The sequence below is a fragment of the Toxotes jaculatrix genome, chromosome 18, assembly GCF_017976425.1.
Source record: "Toxotes jaculatrix isolate fToxJac2 chromosome 18, fToxJac2.pri, whole genome shotgun sequence".
In the NCBI taxonomy this organism is placed as follows: Eukaryota; Metazoa; Chordata; class Actinopteri; family Toxotidae; genus Toxotes; species Toxotes jaculatrix.
Genome location: NC_054411.1, coordinates 18704355 through 18724547, shown reverse-complemented (window position 1 = coordinate 18724547; position 20193 = coordinate 18704355). Strand labels below are relative to the sequence as shown.

General features: G+C 40.2%; 2 protein-coding genes across 3 annotated transcripts; both read right to left on the bottom strand.

Moving 5' to 3' along the window:
* Positions 1 to 1891: 1891 nt before the first annotated feature.
* Positions 1892 to 4281, bottom strand: LOC121198959 (protachykinin-1-like). Its single transcript, XM_041063364.1, has 5 exons — positions 4122 to 4281; positions 2668 to 2764; positions 2440 to 2472; positions 2243 to 2296; positions 1892 to 1962 (listed from the first exon to the last, which is right to left on the bottom strand). The coding sequence occupies exons 1-5, from the start codon at positions 4245 to 4247 to the stop codon at positions 1928 to 1930; spliced, it is 345 nt and encodes a 114-aa protein (XP_040919298.1). The 5' UTR covers positions 4248 to 4281; the 3' UTR covers positions 1892 to 1927.
* Positions 4282 to 15262: 10981 nt separating this feature from the next.
* LOC121198755 lies at positions 15263 to 19044 on the bottom strand. 2 transcript variants are annotated; one of them, XM_041063064.1, is made up of 6 exons: positions 18906 to 19044; positions 18313 to 18493; positions 18001 to 18180; positions 16993 to 17127; positions 16536 to 16691; positions 15263 to 16038 (listed from the first exon to the last, which is right to left on the bottom strand). In XM_041063064.1, exons 1-6 carry the CDS (start codon positions 18962 to 18964, stop codon positions 15796 to 15798), a joined length of 954 nt encoding a protein of 317 aa, XP_040918998.1. In that variant the 5' UTR covers positions 18965 to 19044; the 3' UTR covers positions 15263 to 15795. The 2 variants fall into 2 exon arrangements, with proteins under 2 accessions (XP_040918998.1, XP_040918999.1); XM_041063065.1 differs by having other exon boundaries at positions 15268 to 16038; positions 18319 to 18493.
* Between the last annotated feature and the right edge of the window lie 1149 nt (positions 19045 to 20193).

Below are 20193 nucleotides of genomic sequence, written 5' to 3'. Positions count from 1 at the left end.
ATTTCTTGACTCGAAAAAACTCAGTACAACCATAATTGCAACACTGTCAAAAAAAGACATCTGGAATGAGTCGAACATTACAAGTGAATCATATCCAATTGTTTGAAAGTATCTCGCAGTCTTTTTAGCCCTTTTTAAGCAAACCTGTCTGTCTTGATGTCACAGTCCGTGTTTATTTCCCTCATTTCTCTTTCATCCTGTTGTCTTGCTGTTCTCCTCTGTGCCAGTGGCAGCTATAGACGGGCAGGTTCAGAGCACCTTGCTGGTTACTAACACATCTGAACAGAATCACAGTTACTTAGGGAAACATGAGGCATTCCATCACCTTCCATGGGCCAGCGAGCTGTTGTAGTACTGCTACCTATTTACGCACACAAGGCAGCGACACACAAAAGTAGCGTGGCATTGATATGTAGCTCAGTTGTGCTTTTTGTACTTGCTTCTCCCCCTTTCTTCCTCTTCAATAAATGCAAATGGCGAGCTTTGCCTGATGTGTTGTTTGTGTGTTAGCTGTTTCCCCTGGCAACAGCACAAGAGAAGGCGGAATGGGTAAAGGATCGTTCGGCTCTGGTCAGTTTCTGTGCTTAACTGAACAAGTAGCTAACAAGAGAGGAGCCTTTCTGTCTCCTTAAGGTGTACATCTGTCCATCCTGAGGAGACAAGCCGCCACTCAGCATCAAAGTGTTGTTGATGAGGTTTAACTGGATCACATGGGTGTGCAGCTGCAGCTGAGTGATTCCAGAGTCTTCAGCCTGGGAGTTCATGAGTCTTTGAATGAAATTTCAGTCAATACTTGCAACTGAATAATTGATAAATAGAAAATAAAAAAAACTCAGGGTAAGTTATGGAAGATGGTCAAAGATAATGTTAAATATAAGTAGTTTATGGCGAATGGTCTGTTTGCTCCTCACGATGAGCGGTGCTGTTTGTAAAAACATCTGTAGGTGTGGTCTGTGCTTTCCAGAGGAGCTCTGTCAGGTCTGATAACCCTGATGATGTCATAGTGATGTCACTGGGGTAATTTCAGGGTGCGGGTGGAGTTTGACGTGATTGTTTCTAAAGGCTGGGAGCAGTTAACTAAGAGACGCTGTTGAACTGCATTATGGGAAACGCAGGATCCGGTGTTTTGGAAGTTTGGCCCGTACTTGGAATTCAAAGTCAGGATATCTTGGCTTCTGCTGCTTCAGTTGTGACCGTTCTCTTTCTGTTCATCTGTTGTCAGACTGCAAGTGTTTTGGAAATGCAATAATAAATGACTGCAGTGATCCTTTAAAAGACATGATGCAGGCATCCTTTCCCAAATGTATAATACAGTAATTAGAAGCAAAATAAAATGCTTTCAGAGCAATACCAAGTTAAGACAACTAAGTGAATAAAGTAAGGTTTTATTCATTCTTCTCAGAAACTAAACTATGCCATTACTATGATTCTTTTTCCCCAATAATGAAAACATTCATATTAGCAGTAAAATAAAGTACTGATCACACTGACCTACCCCAGCGATACTGAATAGTCTGCTCACTAACTTTCTGATGCACTAGTATCATTCTTTACTGTAGCAGCACAGAATAAAGACACACTTACAGTAGCTAATGTAATCGGCTTTAATTGGTTTGGCATGAAATAAGCAAACGCCCTTAAAAGACATAAGGCTTACATGTACATAGTTTTAAACATGACTAAATGTTTTCGATAACAATATAGATAATAGTTCAACAGTGATGGACAGGCGATGATCTTAGTGATTTGCAGCAGCTTTAATTAATTTGAGTTAATTGCAACAGACGTTTAGAACATCTGTCCTGGTCAGGCTGTGTGAGACTCTGTGTCCTGTTGGTCAACAACGTAGGACTGCACTGGACATTATAGTTGAATTGGAGCTGTGTTCATGGTTAAGGTGATTTTTTTTATTTTTCCACTTTCATCTTTAATAAGATTCAGATTTCCACTCCTCTTCTGTATCTGGAAAATTTAGAGAAAGAGAACAAAATATGAGACTCAGGACTTCAAACACAGATACTTGGTAGGATGATGGCATGAAGATGACATGAGGCGATGAAAATGGGTTTGTTACGTGTTTTGGTTTCAGCTGTGACACTTTTGAGCAACTGATTTTACTTATAATTGCACAAACACCAGCATTTGTTTTTTTTAAAAAAAGAGGCAAATTCCACATGTATAGTTCTTACACCAAAGTAACATTGCCTGGAAATTCAAATTTCCAAGAAGCCGTTTGCATTACCTCCATCTAAACTCCTCCTGCCCATGAGTCCAACAAACATCTCCCCTTTATTTCCTGATTCACACAGAAAGACAGGAACAGAGAAGAGAAAGATCCTCAGGAGGGTTAAAAGAGGCTTAATTGTCCTCAAACTGGTGGTAGGCTTAAGAGAAAGCAAAACAGCACTAATGCCTTTCTCTCAGTGTAATTATACTCACTTTTCCTCCCCAGTCTCACAGGTTGAGATGCACCTGAAATAAAGGAAGGATAAAAATGTTGCAGTGGTAATAAAAAGTACAATAAATGAAACATTAGCTTCAGAGGGAATATCATACAGATGTTCACAGGAGCTGGAAAAAAATACAAAATGGCTTCCAAAAAAAACGTAAATCAACTATAAAATTCCCATCAAGTACAATTATGTATTTGTTTATTTGTTTGTTTACCCGAGCTTCTTCCCATCAGGCCGTGGAACTGCTGTGCTTTGGACCGTTTGATGAGGTCTGCCAGCCGAATGGTTATTCCTCTCTCTAGCGGGTAGCCCTGAGCACACACACACAGAGAGAGAGAGAGAAATACAAACGGTAGATGTGATTCATGGCTGTTTTGGTGTGGTGGTTACACAAATGTATGAAGTTCAAGCTGTTCCTCCTTTAAATCATCCAGTCCCTGCTGTCTGCTGGACTGTGAGAGCTGGCGCTGTCTGTGGTGCTGAAACTGAGCAGTGCTTATCACACAGGTTAGGATGTAATGAGAGAACTGTTTATTCTCTGTACTCCTCTCAGTTGCCTTTTCGCCTTCCTCTCCTCAGCTGTCTGAAATAGCCTCTTTAAAGCTCATCCCCAACTCATCAGCTTAATCCATTTTCTATTTTCAGCTATGATCTGTGATCACTTCATGTTTGCACTTCTTCCTGTCTTCACCCTCATGCTGTGCCTCAGGTCCTGGAGACCCCTGGGTCTTTTACGAGACTGAAAAAAAATCATACTCAGTGTTGTTTTATCTCCTTGATACTAACTCTTCCTAATCTTAAGATTTTCTTATAGACATGATTCTGAATGTTTCAGAAGTCTGATACAGTGAAACAGCCTACAGTGGTTCAATGTTCTGTGTGAGTGCAGCTCTCAGATCCCAAATAAGTCCTTCAGGATCTCTGAGTGATTTAAGGTTTGTTAAGACAGGAAGCGAAACGATTTTTTTCGCCTCACATCATTCGCGCGAACTTTAACCGCAGCACCGTTTGTATTAGTTTGCCCCGGTTACCACTCGTGAGGACGCGTCTCTGCTCAGGTCGCGCGGCCCCGGGCAGAGACGCGTCTGTGTGTGTTGACTCGTATTGGTGGTGTGTGAACTCACAGATCAGTCTTACTGATCTCAGACGTGTTTAACACCATCACACTGGATCACACACTCTGCAGTTCTTTACTGTTTTTTTTTTTTTGTTTTTTTGTTTTTTACTTGTTTTAAAAATCTTGGCAAATGAAATTTTCCTGTCCTGCTGTCAGAGAATTTGGGGTATTTTAAGTAATATTTTTCCCCGCTTTATTGCTTTTTTCCTTGTTTTTCAGAGCTTGGTTTTCGCAGTGAGCGATTGAAATATACTTGTTCAAGCTAAAGTTAGTTTTTCTATCATAGTTTTTACTTTAATGTTCTATTTCGATTATTTGTTTCAGGCAAACTGAAGTAAAAAGCCAGTGAATGTGATGCTCCTGACTGGGTGAAGCTCTCCGTGGCTCTGAAATGAGGATCTGTTTGGAGATTCAACTTGAATCTAATATCATTCTTATTTGAACACTTCAGGGATCCCTAATGGAAATTTACTGTTTATCCAGTATGGAGCTAAAAATCTAGAAATCCATCTCTAAAAACGCCTCTGAGGATTTTCTTTTTTTATTTTTACCTGCCAGTTCTCCACAGTCCAGATCTCCCCGTCCTCCTCCTCGTTGGAGAGCGGAGTCCCCAGCGCGCCGAAAACCTGCACGAACACGACCACCAACAGCACAACCACAAACTTCAGAGCTTCCATCGTCACCTGTAAGGTTGCCAAAATAAAAAAGTGGCCGCAGATGGTCAAGAAAAACTTCCCCGATCTGGACGCATACAGGAGCCAAAAGACTTCGAACCAAAACAATGTTGTTTTTTCTTCTGCACTTTGTGCGATGCTCCTGACTGAAGGTCTCCGTTTACTCTTATAAACTCCCCTGCTCGCTCCTCCCCACTTCCTCCAGCCTCAGATTAAAGTGAATATATCCTGAGGTCCAGATTTTTTTTTTCCTTTGTCTGACTCAGACGTGATGTGCGCAGACAGTGAGTAAACTTCATCATACCTAAAACCAAATGATCACTTCCCAAACTGTGAAGGATGGATGTGTTGATTGGTTTGTTTCTGTTACTCACCTGTGATTTTTCTGCAGCCCACAGGCTTTGACTGACGAGCTCATGAAGCAGCAGAAGGTGGTGTGAATGAACAGAGTGGAGCATGAAAGCTGATGAATGACACTCCTGTGTGTGTCTGAGTTATTAGGTCAGTGAACAACAAGGACGGAGAAGAGGGGCCACAGGCAAAGACAGGACGTGCTTTATTTTGGCAGGTTGAAAACAAAGCAAATCACAAATAAAACTGACGCTGTTATATTTTCAGTTTCAGGTCTGCCTCCAGATCCAGATAGCAGACATGCTTTGTGTCATCTTTATGGCTTGTGTCACCTTCTCCAGGTGCTATTGGATTTTCAGCTGTAATGTGTCCCTGCTTTGTTTGTATGTGTCTGCAGGTGGGTGCCACAGTAGCGTGATGAATTTATACTGTGAATGATCACTGCAGCAACAGGCTTTGATAAGAATGCATCACTCCCGCTCTCTCTGCAGCCAACAAATACACCATTATTAGCATTGTGGGTATTTCCCTCACAGACCAGACTCATGGACAATTAGTCAAACAGTAGATTTCCTTGGTTGCCATCACTGTAGGCAGTGACTCTTTTGTTTCAAGTAAAACAATGTGGGAAGCAAAAATCACTCTTTATTTGAACTGCTTAAGAATTAAGACATTATCACATTAAGGTTGGGTTTAACTGACAATAAAAACAGAAACAAAAAGCATTAACAAATAAGATATTAAGAAGTCATTAAAATTGCATTTAAAAGACAATAAAAACAGAAACAAAGACAATAGCAAACAAATATAGTTTAAAAAAAATGAAGTGTTTAATTTTATCAGCGAACCATGTTTTAAGACCTCAGGTGTTTAGGAAGCTCGTTCCGCAGGTGGGGAGAGAGAAAACTGAAAGCTGCTTCACTTTGCTTAGTTTGGTTTCTGGGAACACTGAGTAGACCTGCTCCAGATGACCTGAGGGATCTGGATGCTTCATAACGTGTAAGTAAATCAAAAATGTATTTACTGCAGGCATGAGACCATTTAGCGCTTTGCAGACAAGTAATAGGATTTGAAAATCTATCTTTAACACACAGGAAGCCAGTGTAGTGATTTAAGGACCGGGGTGATGTGCTCCGTTTTCAGGGTGTCAGCGAGGACTCTGGCAGCAGCATTCTGGATGATCTTTTACTGGACACCATTACAACAGTCAACCCTGCTAAGAATAAATACATGGGTAAGTTTTTCTGAGTAAGTTCAGATGTGTCATTTGTATAATTATGGTAAAAGATGTTATAACATTCTGTAACCAGAGCAGGGGGGAGAATGTAGATAGAAGAGGCCCGAGTATGGAACTCCATGTGATTTTTTTTTTTTGTTCGTTCAGATTCATGATTACCAGTTGACACAAAGTAGTCCCTCTCTTGTAAATACAATCTGAACTAATTCAGCACAATGCCAAAAAGTCCCAACCATGCTTCCAGTGTCCTTATGTTATGGTCACCTTTGTTTAATGCAGCACTGGGATCCACCTAAACCCATATTTTTGACACGTCACTTCTCAGATGAATGTCATTTAAAACTTAAACAAGTTCAGTTCCAGTGCTGTGGTATAGTCAAAATCCAGACTGAAAAGTGTTAAAGAAATACTTTTGCACCTAGAAAGCGTTAAGTTGCTAAAAAAAACAAAACAACAACAACAAAAAAAACAGCCTTTTCAGTGATTTTTCCTGTGAAAGGTAGGTTTGATATGGGCCTATAGTTATTTTTTTACTGAGGCATTCAGATTAGATTACAGCTTTAATAACTGCAGTCCTCAGGGCCTTCGGAAAAGGGCCGGACTGAAGGGAACTATTGACTATCTGTAGTACATCTGAAACTATACAGATAAAAACATCTTAAAAAAAACAAACAAAAAAAAAAACGCTTGTAGGCAGATTGTCAAGGTAGCAGGTAGCAGGCCTGTGTTGAACTTGAAAACTTTCTATCAAAGCTGAATAATCAAAGGGATAAAAACAGGCCAGATTTTCAATTTTATTATTTATTATTTATTTATTATTTTTACTACTAATCTCAGGGAATGGCAATGGCATCGATATACATAATGTTAATAGCTCAGAATCCTATTAAGCACAGCTGCTTTATCAGTTTATTATAGTTTCTACAGGTTTTATAATCCATTGATAAACATTCCCATCAGCCTCAGCTTTACTCTGTACTAATTAGCAAGTGCTAGCACAACATGCTAAGATAAGATGTTATTATTGTCACTGAACATGTAAGTATGCTGATGTTGACATTTGGCTCAAATTACCATGTGCTCAAGTGCAGCTTCATAGAACCGGTATACCAAAGCTTTAGTTCTTTCAAATGTCAATGGCAATGTCATATTTGACAGACAGATGCTCCGATCACAGAAAGGGAGAGGTAGAACTTTTTTTTTGCATCAATACTTTTCCAAGAACCAGTGCATTTAACCGGTACCACAAACACACTCATTCCCCACTCTCTGGCTTATCTGTCTACACAAAACAGCTGTCCAGGGATCAGCCGCCCTAGCACTTAATCTTCATGATCACAAGTGAATTGGCTGAGCTTCTCCAAAAGACTCAATTCTTCTTGGTGTACTGGGAGTCAGGGCTGAAGGGGGATAGAGGAAATGAGACTTGGGCTCCACACAGATGCAGATACACACAGTAGGGTTAGGGTATTATTCACAGAAGTGGATCAAGCATGCACTCAAAGACATAAACACACGGACATACACACATCTCCCACTACTAGAGAAGCTCTGCATGCATATGTCAGACAGATAATGACGGGCTTCAAGCATCCAATCAGATCAGAATTTCCCCCTGATCATCTGCCCCACCTTTAGTGAACTGACAACCATCTGTTTGCCATGTGTGACATCAAACGCTATCTTGCTCATCTTACCTAAATGTTCTTTGTAATGTGTTGTAGAAGGGACCCCGACAAAGGCCACAACCCGAAACACGTAAGTCTTTAGACTAACTTTGAAGAAATACGTCATATTTACATAAAACGTTTTGAAACCAATGTGATAACCTGTTACATGTTCTTTATTGTCAATGTGCATTATCTCTAAATATATTTTAATGAAAAATGACACCTTCCGTCTGAGGGGAGCAACATACCTTCAAGGTCTCATCAAAGTGTTTTATTCACCCATACCTGCCTATTCCAGCTCAGCATGGAGCTCATCAGTCATCTTTAAACTGTGGTATCATTTCAAAATGACGTTTGACCAGTTATCTGTGTATCCACTCCTTTATTCTAATGACAGCGTTTGGAGTTTCTCACTTACTCACTGTTTTACGAGCTGCAATCAGTCTCCTTTAACAATCAGGACCTATTGAGAAGACAAGGAGCATAATTCTGTAGTACTTTGGTACTTTTACGTAAAAGCATAAGAAAAGGCTAACAGTGTACAGCTATGTTAGCATCTCTGTGAGGTTGTTTAGGCACAAAGGTGCTTTGGGCTGAATGCTAATGTCAGAATCATAACGACAACAGCGATAACATGCTGCTTCTTAGCAGGTATAATTTCTACTGCCTTCACCGTCTTAGTTTAGTGTGTTGGCATGCTAACATTTTCTAATCAGCACTTCACACAAGTACAGCTGAGGCTGATGGGAAATGCCATTATTTTTGCAGGCGTTTAAGTACAGGACAAATTCAAATTTTTACCGGATGATGATGCTAGAGAAATGCCAAATGCCAGTCTCATGGTGACACTAGAGGAAGGAGGATCACCAAAGCCTTTCAGATTCATCCTCTGGGAGCCCTGACTGACTGTACAGAATCTGATAGTAATCCATCCATTTGATGTTGAGATATTTCACTGAATTATAAATTTTAACCTGCTATTGGAGTTCTTTTTTTTTTTTTTTTTTCAATTTCTTTTGTGAAAATAATATTTCCTTTGGTCAAACCTGCACCTGCACTGTCCTGAATACTAGAGACCGCCTGCCTTGACATGATGCTGGACTGCTTCATGGTTCACAAAACAAAATCACCAAGTCATTATCTCAGTTATGTTTAACCATTCTACCATGATGATAAGTGACTCACATAATTGTGGAAATGCATGTTCATATAGAAAATGACGTCAAGGAGTTTAGAACATAGTTTGAGGATCTGTGCTGGGCTTCAGTTATACAGACAAACATATTGAAAATGTGGACATAAGTGTCTGTAGGAGTATTACAGAAAGTTTCTCTGACTGGGGATATATTAAGCTTAAGCTTGGACGCTGATGATTGCTTGCAGTTGTCTTGCAATTTCATTAATAGCAGGATGGAAATACTTAATGTTCCTGCCTCTTTTTCTGAGATTAGTCAGTTTGTGAAAAATAAAGGAAAAATAATTTTTTAATACATTAAATACTTTTAAACGTCATAGTTTTTATCAGTATGATAGATACCTAAAAATATAACTAAACTTAATTCCGCATAAGAGAGAATGTATGCCCCCCACTCTGTGGGGAATTTGAAAATGTCAGTGGCAAGAAAAAGTATGTGAACCCTTGGATGACCTGGCTTTCTGCATTAATTGGTCATAAAATGTGATCTGATCTTTATTTAAGTCAAGTACAAACAAACAAAAATGGTGGAAAATATAAGTGAACCCTTGGCTCTGTGCAACCATGAACCATGATTTGCTTATGGACAGAGATGTTAACCAGCTCCAATGATTCTTTTAAACAATCAGCTGTTAATCTGGGCTTCTTTTTCGCCTCACTGAGCATTTTGGCTTCAAGGCTTCAAAATAGTATTTAGACCTCCATGTTGGGGAAATAGACCAGGAGTATTAATATTTTACAAAGCCATATTTTCCTAATAAAAAGCTGATGGCACCAGATGAAAGTTAGAGGGGAACATGACTGTATGGGCCAGATTTGATGACAAAACATTGTAGTTATCGTTGTATTAATGTCATGGTTGTGCTACAGGAAAAGTCAAGGAATCACATCAGTGTGGCAAAAATTCAGACAGTTCATGTGGAAAAATACATTTATAATCAACTCTCTCTGAGGCTGAGATACCACAGGTCTGAGTTTGGACTTTTAAACGAGAATCACTGACATGTTCAATGGCAGGAAACACTCTAGTAAAAGCCCTGTGTATTTCCCTAACCAGCTCTCTCCATCTCTCTCAGGCGCTGTATCGATGCCACTTGGTGGTTGTCAATATCTGCCAAGAAAACTGGCTTCTGCTCCTATTTTGAGCTTCAGTCACTTTCAGCAGCTGCTTGCCAATGAAGGTCTCAGAGGAGATGTTTAGGAACAGATTAGACCATTAACACTTCTGGGTTTCATATCTGATTCAAGCACCACTGCATCAACTAACTCTCAGCTAAAACATATCACTTTCCACATTTATTGGCAGGGGTGGGAAAGGCTGTTATGGCTGTCTGCTTTGAGCTCTGGGAGACATTCCACTGTGGAAGATGTGCAACATGTGGATTTTGGTTTACGGTGGATCTTTTAAAGGCACCATTTCAGCTCTGGGCACAGGCGGGTGTTGTCATTTCCATCACTTCTTCTCTCATTTTTATCCTTTTTATTTTCCCCTTTTCTTAGCACCCAGTCCGTCCTTCCTTTTGTCTCTCTTTGCTTTTGCTTTACACTTCTACACTCCTGTGAACAGTCCGTGGATGAACAGATGAAGATTAGCTAAGCTTAAATCCAGTTAACCACCCAGGGAGCAGTTTTTGGCAAACAAAATAAGAGACATCACTCTGGCTGTCACCTCTTTCTCCAGGGATAAGCAAAGACTAACACCTGGTGGGAAGTGCAAACACACTGCAAAATTTCCCTAATCCGTTTAAGTTTAATTGCTTATTACTCTTTCTCCCATGTCCTTACGACTCTGTTGCTTGGAAGGAGCAGAAGAGCCAATAAAGCCAGAATGTTGATACCATAATAATGATAATATTAAATCACAGTAATGATGCCCAGAAGAAGAAGAAGAACAGGAAAAATAATGCAGTCAAAGAAACTACCAAAACATAGGCTACTACATATTTGTTTCTTGCTGTGTAATCTCTGGACAATTTATTTTATCTTCGCTGTCAGCTTCGGGTCTTCACATTGGTTTCACACTGAAGTATATAAAAGCAGGCTTCTTGTTTCTAACCAGTTTTCTCTGCTGAAATCACATCTGTCACTAGCACACTTTATTAGCCATAACTGTTCAGTATCAGCTAATGTTAAAACTCCACGAGGTATTTAAAACCTATGTTTCCACTGGGCTTTTTAATGTTTCCAGGTGATTTGTTTGAAAAGGAGAAGAAGCCTGCAACAGGTTTTAAGTGGCTACATACATGATGTTGTGCTGAGAGACTGAGGATAAAGCTGTGTGACATATCCCAGACAAAAAGTTAGTATCTTGTCCATTGTAGCGTAGTCATCAAAACTGTTAATAAAGAAAATGCATTTTTATTGAAACTACTTCAGAACAGAGCGTTGGATGAGTTTTATGATGCACAAATCCAAGTTACCATCACATAATTACACGTGCTGCTGTGCTTGTAGTTCATGGAAGCCGTTTAGTTTAAGTTTGTTAAATCACAAAGGTTTCAGTTTCTTATGACAACTGCTGGCAATTTTTCCTAGAACATGGAAGGTAAACTTGCACTGGAGTTTATGCTTTAATGTTTCTGTTTTCAGTGTATAGTATGTGGTAGTATTAGTAGTCACAGTATGCTTCACTTTTACAAGGATTTCAGAGTGAGGAATAAGTTTAGCAAACATCTCCTGTGATCCTGTCCTTTGCTGTCGTCCGTATCAAATAATACAAATTGACACTGGTATGACAAAAGAAAATGGGGGATTTTTTGTGGTGCCACGCTGTAAATGAGTAGGAGCTGAGAAAAAAAAAATGGAAAGGAACACCCAGGTCCGGAATTGGGAGTAACAAGAAGCAGCTTCTTGTTATGCTGCCAGTCATTTTACCGCAGATCCAATCAGCTTTTATTCGTCGAATCAGACTCATCTCACCTTCTCCCTCCTCCTCATCTGACCTCATTCAGCTTTCCCCTTCCCTCTCAGCCTCTCTCCGTCTAAACAGCAAATATTGCCGATGCAAAAGCAAATGAGGCAGGTGCAGGCAACTGACCCAGGCAGACAATAACAAACAAAGAAAAGTATGGGCACACTTGAACTGCTGCCTTGAATTTAGCATTGCTTCACAGCATGACACTATTCTTTGAACATGGCTTCATACCATGCTTCACTAAATACAGACAGGTGACAAAGTAAAGGAAAAACCTGAATGAATGAGTGGAGAAACATAATGCATGCAGATGCTTCCACACAGGTGAACCGCATGGTACAATTAAGCAGTGAACATCCAGTCATGCTCTGTGGCGTGTGTTAAAATGCTGAGCAGGAACATATGATTCTGATTTTGTGTCAAGGTGAAAGAGGAAATTATCTCAGTGAGAGGGTTCAGTGTTGTTGGCACAGATGGCAGGAGCTTCAGTTACAAAGACTGAAGCTCCTGCCATCTAGTTTGGCTGGTGCTTCAGTAGGGACAGTGACTGAAGTGACCTCTGCATTTAGATCCACGGGAAAGACGTCAGTAAATAGGGTCAGAAGCTGCGGTCAACAGTGCACATCTGGTGACTGTGATGCTCGTGCATCAGATGCACATGTGAGAGTTCAGTGGTGCAAAAACCACAGTGAGATGAGTCATCCTTCGACAAGTGGGCAAGTGCATGGGTGTATAGAAGTAAGCTGGCATAATATTTATTCATATACACATATTTACGTTCATAGATATGTGCATTGTTTATTTATTTATTTATTTATTTGAACCATGTATTTTAAAGGACCTTACAACAAAACAATAAATATTAGCACTGGGCCAGAGAGGTTAACTGTAAAACCCAGAATCTCTCCACCAGCCATTACATTTACATCAGAGGAGATTAACTGTTTCAAACCGCACCACTTTGGATTAGCCTGTGTGTAAAAAAAGTTGCTTAATGCAAATTATATTTATTAGCTGGTGTTGTTTTCCATCTCCTTTGGGAATTTGTCTCTGGTCAGAAATTTCATCCTTATTCTCACAGATTCGTTAAAAAAGGGAAAGCTGCAAAACCAAAGAAGCAAAAAAAAAAAAAAAAAAAAACAACAACAAAAAACAACACTATTGCTCCCTCAAGAGAGTATGCAACTTTATGTATGTTTATACATGCATGTGACAGTGTGTGAACGTATCTTTCTCAAACTAGTTATCCCAGTCCCCAGCCCACAAGCGCTGGATCCACATTGCGTTAATTTGCTCCATACGTTACAGGTCTTGGCTGAAATCCCTCTTGTTGAGCAGCGCCACTACAGGTAATGAATACTGGTAGTAAAACATGACTGGATGCTTTCCACCCTTATGTAATTAGATCGCTCAATCATTCGCTGCAGAGATCTTTGCCTTCCTGGGAGCTCAGAGATGTGTGTACAGTGTGTTTGAATGTGTGTGAGGGCACTGCGTTGTGTGTGCACATAAACAAGATGGGTCAAGTAAGTGTGTGTGTGTTAGTATGTGCCTCTGAGTGAGTGACTGTGTTCACAGAGCGGCTGCATGTGGAAACTTGCATGTAATTTAATTATGCATGTGCATATATGGGTAGAATTTACTTCCATGTGTTACTGAGACAGGAATTAATCCTGTTGAGACACTGGCTTTTTAAATGTAGCTCAGTTCCACTGAAATGAATTAAAATGTATATTGAGTTTGTGTCAGAGGGAGAGATACATGCCACTAATTTCTCCATTGTATAAAGGCTTGCGATCACTTCCAGGAGACAAATGCTGGTTTGTTTTAGCAAACTGCACACAGTACTGTTCCTACACAAAGAAAGGAGGCAGAAAATAATACCAAAAAAAAAAAAACAACAACAAGTAATTACAACTTAATTGAGCTTTACTCTACACAATCCTCCAAAAAAACAACTTTGTCAATGTTCATTAAAGGGACAGTTTGACATTTTCACGCTCTTTTGATTGAAGCCATTTTCATGTTCTGTACAGTAAGTAAGTAATTGAAGCCAGCAGAGGGTTAGCTGGTTAGCTGGTTAGCTGGTTAGCTCAGCTCTGTCCAAAGGTAACACGACCTGCCTACAATAGCTCACTGATTGACACGCTATCTCTTGCTTGTTAAATCTGTGTGAAAGTGGAAAAACAGCTAGTTGTGGTTTCACCAAGCTAACCAGCTCAGCCATTCAGACTTCAGAGTGGTATCCGTCTTCTCATCTAACTGTCAGCAAGAAAGCATATGAACATAATTCCCAACATTTTTGAACTATTCCTTTAATGTTTTTCTGTTGCTCATGAGGTCTGTGAGAAACACTGAGCTTCAGCTCCCTCAGCACACACACACACACAGTCATCGTCCTCCAGCTCATGTCCTGCAGTGTATCCTAATCAGCCCGGAGCTAACTGATAGCTCTTATATTAGCCTGATGACCCTTCAGAGGACGACTGGAGAACATTTGCTCTATGCAGTGTCATTATAATTACTAGTAATGAATTTGAGAATCCAGTCTTGCATCGTTTGTTTCATTGTATTTAGCAGGTTATGTTCGCAATGGCTCTGGAGGTGGATGGAAGTGTTATTTATTTGAGATTTATAAGTTGTGTGGAAATGGACTGATGGGCTTTATCAGGGATATTTGAAATACACACAGCTGTATCAACAATGAAGGAAGGAAGGTGGGGAAAGAGACTGGTGAGTGAGTGATGAAGACGTGATGGGGAGACATGAAGTAAACATTAATATGTTTGATATACACACACACACACACTAACACGTTAGACTGGTTAATCATGTACCAGCAGAGGGAACTAATGTAGAGGAGACAGGTATAAAAACTCATTGCATAATAGTGGTATGAGAGATTCAAATAGGGTTTCCTGTTGGCTTTACTCCACATTTTCAAAAAGTGCTATATTATTTATTTATTTATTTATTTATTTATTTATTTATTTATTTATTTATTTTCACTCCTCGAAGAAAAAATAAAGTTGCAAACACAACATGGACATATAATCATTTCATGAATATGTAGGATGTTGGCAGTGTAGCATCAGCGTCCTTCTGAAGTTGTGTTTCTGGCTGCCTGGCAAATTTGAGTCCAATACTTACTCTTCTTTTCCTGTAGCTCTGGTTTGGTTTCCTCGTTCTCCTGAGAAAAATCTCTGGTTATTTACTTGCAACAACTTAGTTGCCACATTTGCTTTAATTTATCAGTTGAATGAAATAAGGTTACCTGAAACCCTACCTGAAACTATTTTAAAAACACTATTGACTTTAACCTTGTTTGGCTTAACAGAATGTACGCTCACTGTCTGCATCCACCCGTGCACCAGCATCTACATGTGTGGGGTGAACACACACCACAGTGCACCAGCAGACTGACAGGTTCTTCAGCAGCCATGCACTACAAAGCAGGACAGAATAAAACTGTAATAAAAAGTGGTAGAAATGTCCTTTTAAGTTAAATAAAAAATAAAACCTGTAATGAATTTACCACATTAAATTGTCCAGTGATTGTTTCATCATTAGGGGTATATATCAGTTAAGAAAATGATTTATTAATTATAATAATTTTACATACGTGTTCTAAATTGAGTAACTATTCAGAAAAAGGAAACAGAAACACAATAATATTACAATGTAATGTTAGATGTATTAAAAGTGTTCATGTTACACAATCAGATATTAGTTTGTCAAAAATGTTCAGCTGCAGCTCTCAGATCTTTGGGCCACAGCGTCATCTAGTGGTGAAGAGCACACATGACATCCTTTAATTACACCACAGTTACACTAAACACACTAAACTCCACAGCACATACTGCACACACTGAACCAGAACCCAGGACTCACACAGGATGTGAACTGTTAATGTGACATTATGTTGAGACATAGATTCATTCTTTATTGTTTATATTTTCAATCATATTCCACTTTTAACTGTACAAGAGAAAAAAATATTAGGATGAAGACACTTTGGTGGTGAACGTAACGCTATCCTTAGCTGAGGCTGCAATAAAGCAGAACAGAGCAGTTAACTAAATATTACACAGTGGATGTGTTAGTCACGAACAGGGCTTTTTTTTTATTGTAACCTGTAACCACACAAAGTAATGTAGTGTGACATGGAAGCAGGCTACTACTTCTTAAAACATGCTCAACAGAAAGTGTCCTTGCTGTGCCATCAGGTCATCGTGGTGCTTGTGGGAGCTCTGGAAGAACTGCTCTCCCGTCTGCAGGTTCTGGTTTGACAGGAAGCGCTCCACCAGAGCCCGCGCTATGGCTCTGCTCTCGCAGACTTTATGCTGAACCCCGTGGCTCACGTTTCTCAGAGGCTCCACTATCAGCAGTCCACTGCTGCCAGGATTCACAGCTGGAGACACTTTGACCTGGTGAGAAACCAGAGGAACCACGGTTTGATGCTCATGTTTCATATTATTCCATGACCAGAAGTTAAAATGTCTCCAGCTTCAAAGTCATATATCCTGAAATAATACGTTTTTGGTCATTTTGTTGGATGTAGTTTGTGGTGCTGTTTAAGTTGATAGTGTTGTACTGGGAGGTGTCCACACGTGTCAGCTGGTTTCAGAAGACCTGAGTTTACAGTATGAGTCAACATGCGATGTGTAAAAACTGTAGAAGGTTAATGCTCTGTGTAATGTTCATTTGGGTTAGCTGTGGCTTCATTTCATCGCTGCTCCAGTAAAAACAGCAGCCTGATGACCACTGGTGGTCATTTTGCAGAAATTAATATTTTAAGAATGATTCTCCAAGGCTGTTTATAGCAGTTTCTTCTCCCTGCACAGTAAACCGCCTAATAGAATCATTCTTCTCCCCCTGCTGGTGTCAAATTGGAAATGTTTGTTATAAAAGAGAAGAGCAGTACCTTCCTGAGCAAATAATCTCTGTAGGACTTGAGCAGAGGCTTGACACGATGCAGGTAGTGCAGACTTAAGACTTCTCCAGCCGATGAGTTGGTCAGACGCTTCCAGTGGAGGAAGGTGTGGATGTGGAGAGCAGCTCCATTCATCCATTGCTTCACCTGCACTTAAAAAGTAACAGGACTCTGGGTTTACTGCATTTTCTCAGGATTTACTGGTAAAACTTACAAAGATTATCACACTTCTGAACTTTCGATTAACTGATGAATCATCCCAGGAAAAGCTGTGATTTATTGGACGGTTCATAAATGATGTCCAGACGTATTCTGTTAGTAGTCATACCAAAAGTTGCAGCATTAACAGCAGTTGGAAATGAAGCATTGATAACAAATGTACAAACAGCTTCCATTGTTAGTATGATTAGTGATTCTGCAGCGGTTGTGTTTCACAGATGAAGCTAACCCCGGCAGAGCTGAGAGCAGTCCTCTCCGCAGACACCATCCTGTCGTACAGCTCCGCCAGCCTGGACTGCAGCTTGCTCTCGTAAATCTCCAGCAGAGCTGCCATCTTTTCTTGGTCATTAACTGCACCAGGAATCTGCCATGTTAGATTATGTGTAGAACATATTATTATTATTGTTGTTGTTGTTGTTGTTGTTGTTGTTGTCTTCAGACTCTAATTGCAAAATGTTGGAATTTGATGACAGATTATAAAATATAGCTGCAAATGGTCATAAAATTATTAGTCCAAATCATTTGTGATGTATCTCAATAAGCTGTAATGACAAAGTGAAAACATGTTTTTAGTTATTATTAGTAATTTATTAAAAATTAAAAACTATAAGTATTCAGGGCAATGGTATGAAAGCGTTTCTAAAGCTGTGAGTGTTCCTTGGAGCACAGTGGCCTCAATAATTCTTAATAAAAGCAAAATGGAAGGAGTAATGGAGCAATCAGGCAAGAAAGGCCTTGGTCAGGGAGGTGATCAAGAACCCAACAGTCACTGTAACGAGGCTTAAGACGTTCTCTGCGGAGATAAGAGAACCTGCTGGAAGGACGACCATCACAGCAACACTCCATCAGTCAGGCCTTTATGGTACAGTGGCTAGACTGAGGCCACTTTAAGGCAAAGACGTGACAGACTGTTTGGAGTTTGCCAAACAGAATTGAAAGGACTCTGAGAGCATGAGGAAGTTCACGGCAGTGACCCAAAGCATACAGCGAAGTCTCAGACTGTTCTTTAGTGGCCCAGCCACCTTTCATAAATGAAAGATTTCAGTTTTGGGTTTTCAGTAAATTTGGAAACAAATCTCTTCATTATGGTTCATTGAATGTAGGTCGATGGGTGTTAAACAGCTGAATTCCTTTAAAATGATAGAAAGACAGTTGATATACTGCATGCACTACTGTATGCAGTCCATTCATGCACAGAAACTATGTGTGAACAACTGATAATACAGTTCCCACGGACCTGTTTGAGGAACTCGCTGGCAGTGGAGCTGATGTTCGACCCCGCATTAGCCCCGAACATCCTGCGTATGGGGTCTGGAGGTGGGCTCCTTGAGCCCGTACCTGTGGTCTGGTGGTGGGCTAGCATCTCAAACAGGACTGAAAGGGCCAGGGCAACCACACCCACACCCCCGTAACTCACCTACAGCATCATAACACACACACAGGAAATTAGAGTATTCTTTTTTTATGTTTCTCCCAGCCAAGACTATCTTCACTGTCTCTGATAGTGAATGCACAATAGTAATAGACAGTAAACCTAATAGCATCATACTCTTACTGTAGTGTTTCCTCCAAAGAGGGTGCGGAGGTCATGGTTGAAGGCAGTCCTCTGTGGCAGGGTCATACCTCTCTGCAGGGTGGAGTACTGCTGCTCCAGAGCCCAGGAGGAGTTCAGGGACAGCATAGAGGCGAGTGAGGCATCCAGAGAGGTATCAGGGACCAGACCTGCGTGGCTAGGGAGTGAGACGGCACTCAGGGTTGGACTGATGTGGTGGAGTTTGTCAGAACTCAGCTGTCTCACAACCAGCTGTCTTCCTGTTTACCACTGCACAAGTTTAACCACAGTTTTTGTGAAAACTTTTTTTTGTATCATCCGAGACCGCACATGTGACCCATGCCCCAAAACTGGGGTCATGTCAGGGTTAGGTTATCTACAAAAAGTAAGTAAGTTTTACTACTAAAATGCACTGAGACACTGAGTCTTATCTCTGTACTAAGATGCTTTTAATTCCTGCAGCAGTTTTTGAAATAGTATAATGACGCAACAGGATATTTGACTTTAGCATGAAGTGCGAGCTGCTCTACAGCTGGACTTTGCTGAGCTCAGCGTCCTCAAGGCCAGACGTTTAAATTTCTGCCTCTTACCTGGCGACGTCATACAGACAGTCTACGGTCTTTGGAGACGTACTGCAGCTTGTTCCCATCCCAGCGTCGAGAGCGACTGTGAACAGCTGCACAGAAACGTGTGCAAATGAAAAGCCACAGCAGAGCTGCTGCTGTTGACAATTCAACTGAAAATCAACAATGTGTGCTCAACCTTCAGTCACTGGGTACAAAGTCATGCACATGCAGGGTGAACACACACAGACAGAAAGACAGACAGGCAGACAGACAGACACAAGGACACACACACAGACATAAGACAGACAGGTTTCTATTATTTTACATTTTACAGTCTGTATCCAGTGTGTCTGTCTCTTGAATAGTTGTTTGATGATATGATCGATGGCAGAATTGTAATCATCTACGACTTCTAATAAATGAAGGGACGTCCAGATAAATGAATCTACACATCCCTTGTGTGTGATAGAAACTCTACTGTATGAATCTCTCTGCAGTTTCACAGCTGCAGCTCAGCACCCTGGCAGCTGAATGAGCAAACAGCTGCGCGCAGGATCACTGTCTGATGTTTTCTGTTTTCTTAGTAATACTGAGAGAGAGGTACCATTTTTTACTTTATATTATTAACTGAGGACCAAACCCAGGTGCCTTCAAATCTCACTATATAATATGTAACTACTATATTGTTATGTATATATATGGCAGAGGTCTAGTTTGTTTTCCACCCTGAGCATCATAAATGGTCACTGCAGCAAAAACCACTGCTCTTAACCCTTAATCGAGGCACCACACCTACAATGACAAACTGGGCATCTATACTCTAGCGTTCTGCTGACTGTCAGCTGTGTGTTCATGCTGTGTGTTCGAGTGCAGCTTTTAACAGAAGACGTGAGGCAAAGCACTTGTGAGGTCAGCCAACATTTTATATAAATACAGATCAAGCAAAGCCTATAACCTAATAAATAAACAGTTACATATCTTATGTGGAATACTCGTCTGTGCCAAAAATGAGCAAAAGATTAAACAAATGTAGCTGATCCTTGTTACAATAATTGCATTTTACAAAATGTGCAGTAATAACAGCTCATACAGTAACTACACTATGGGCCACATTGTCAATCAACCAAAATATGAGACACTAGAATCAAACAGAATAGAAACAAAGGGAGACATAGATTTATGATGTTACAACTTCTGAGTAAACTGAAGATACACTGTGTAGTTTTTTTTGTTCTAAACATTCATTTTTACAACATTTATGATTTGGAATCAGGTCCCTACATATTTACCTGTACATAGTTCTAAAAAAAGA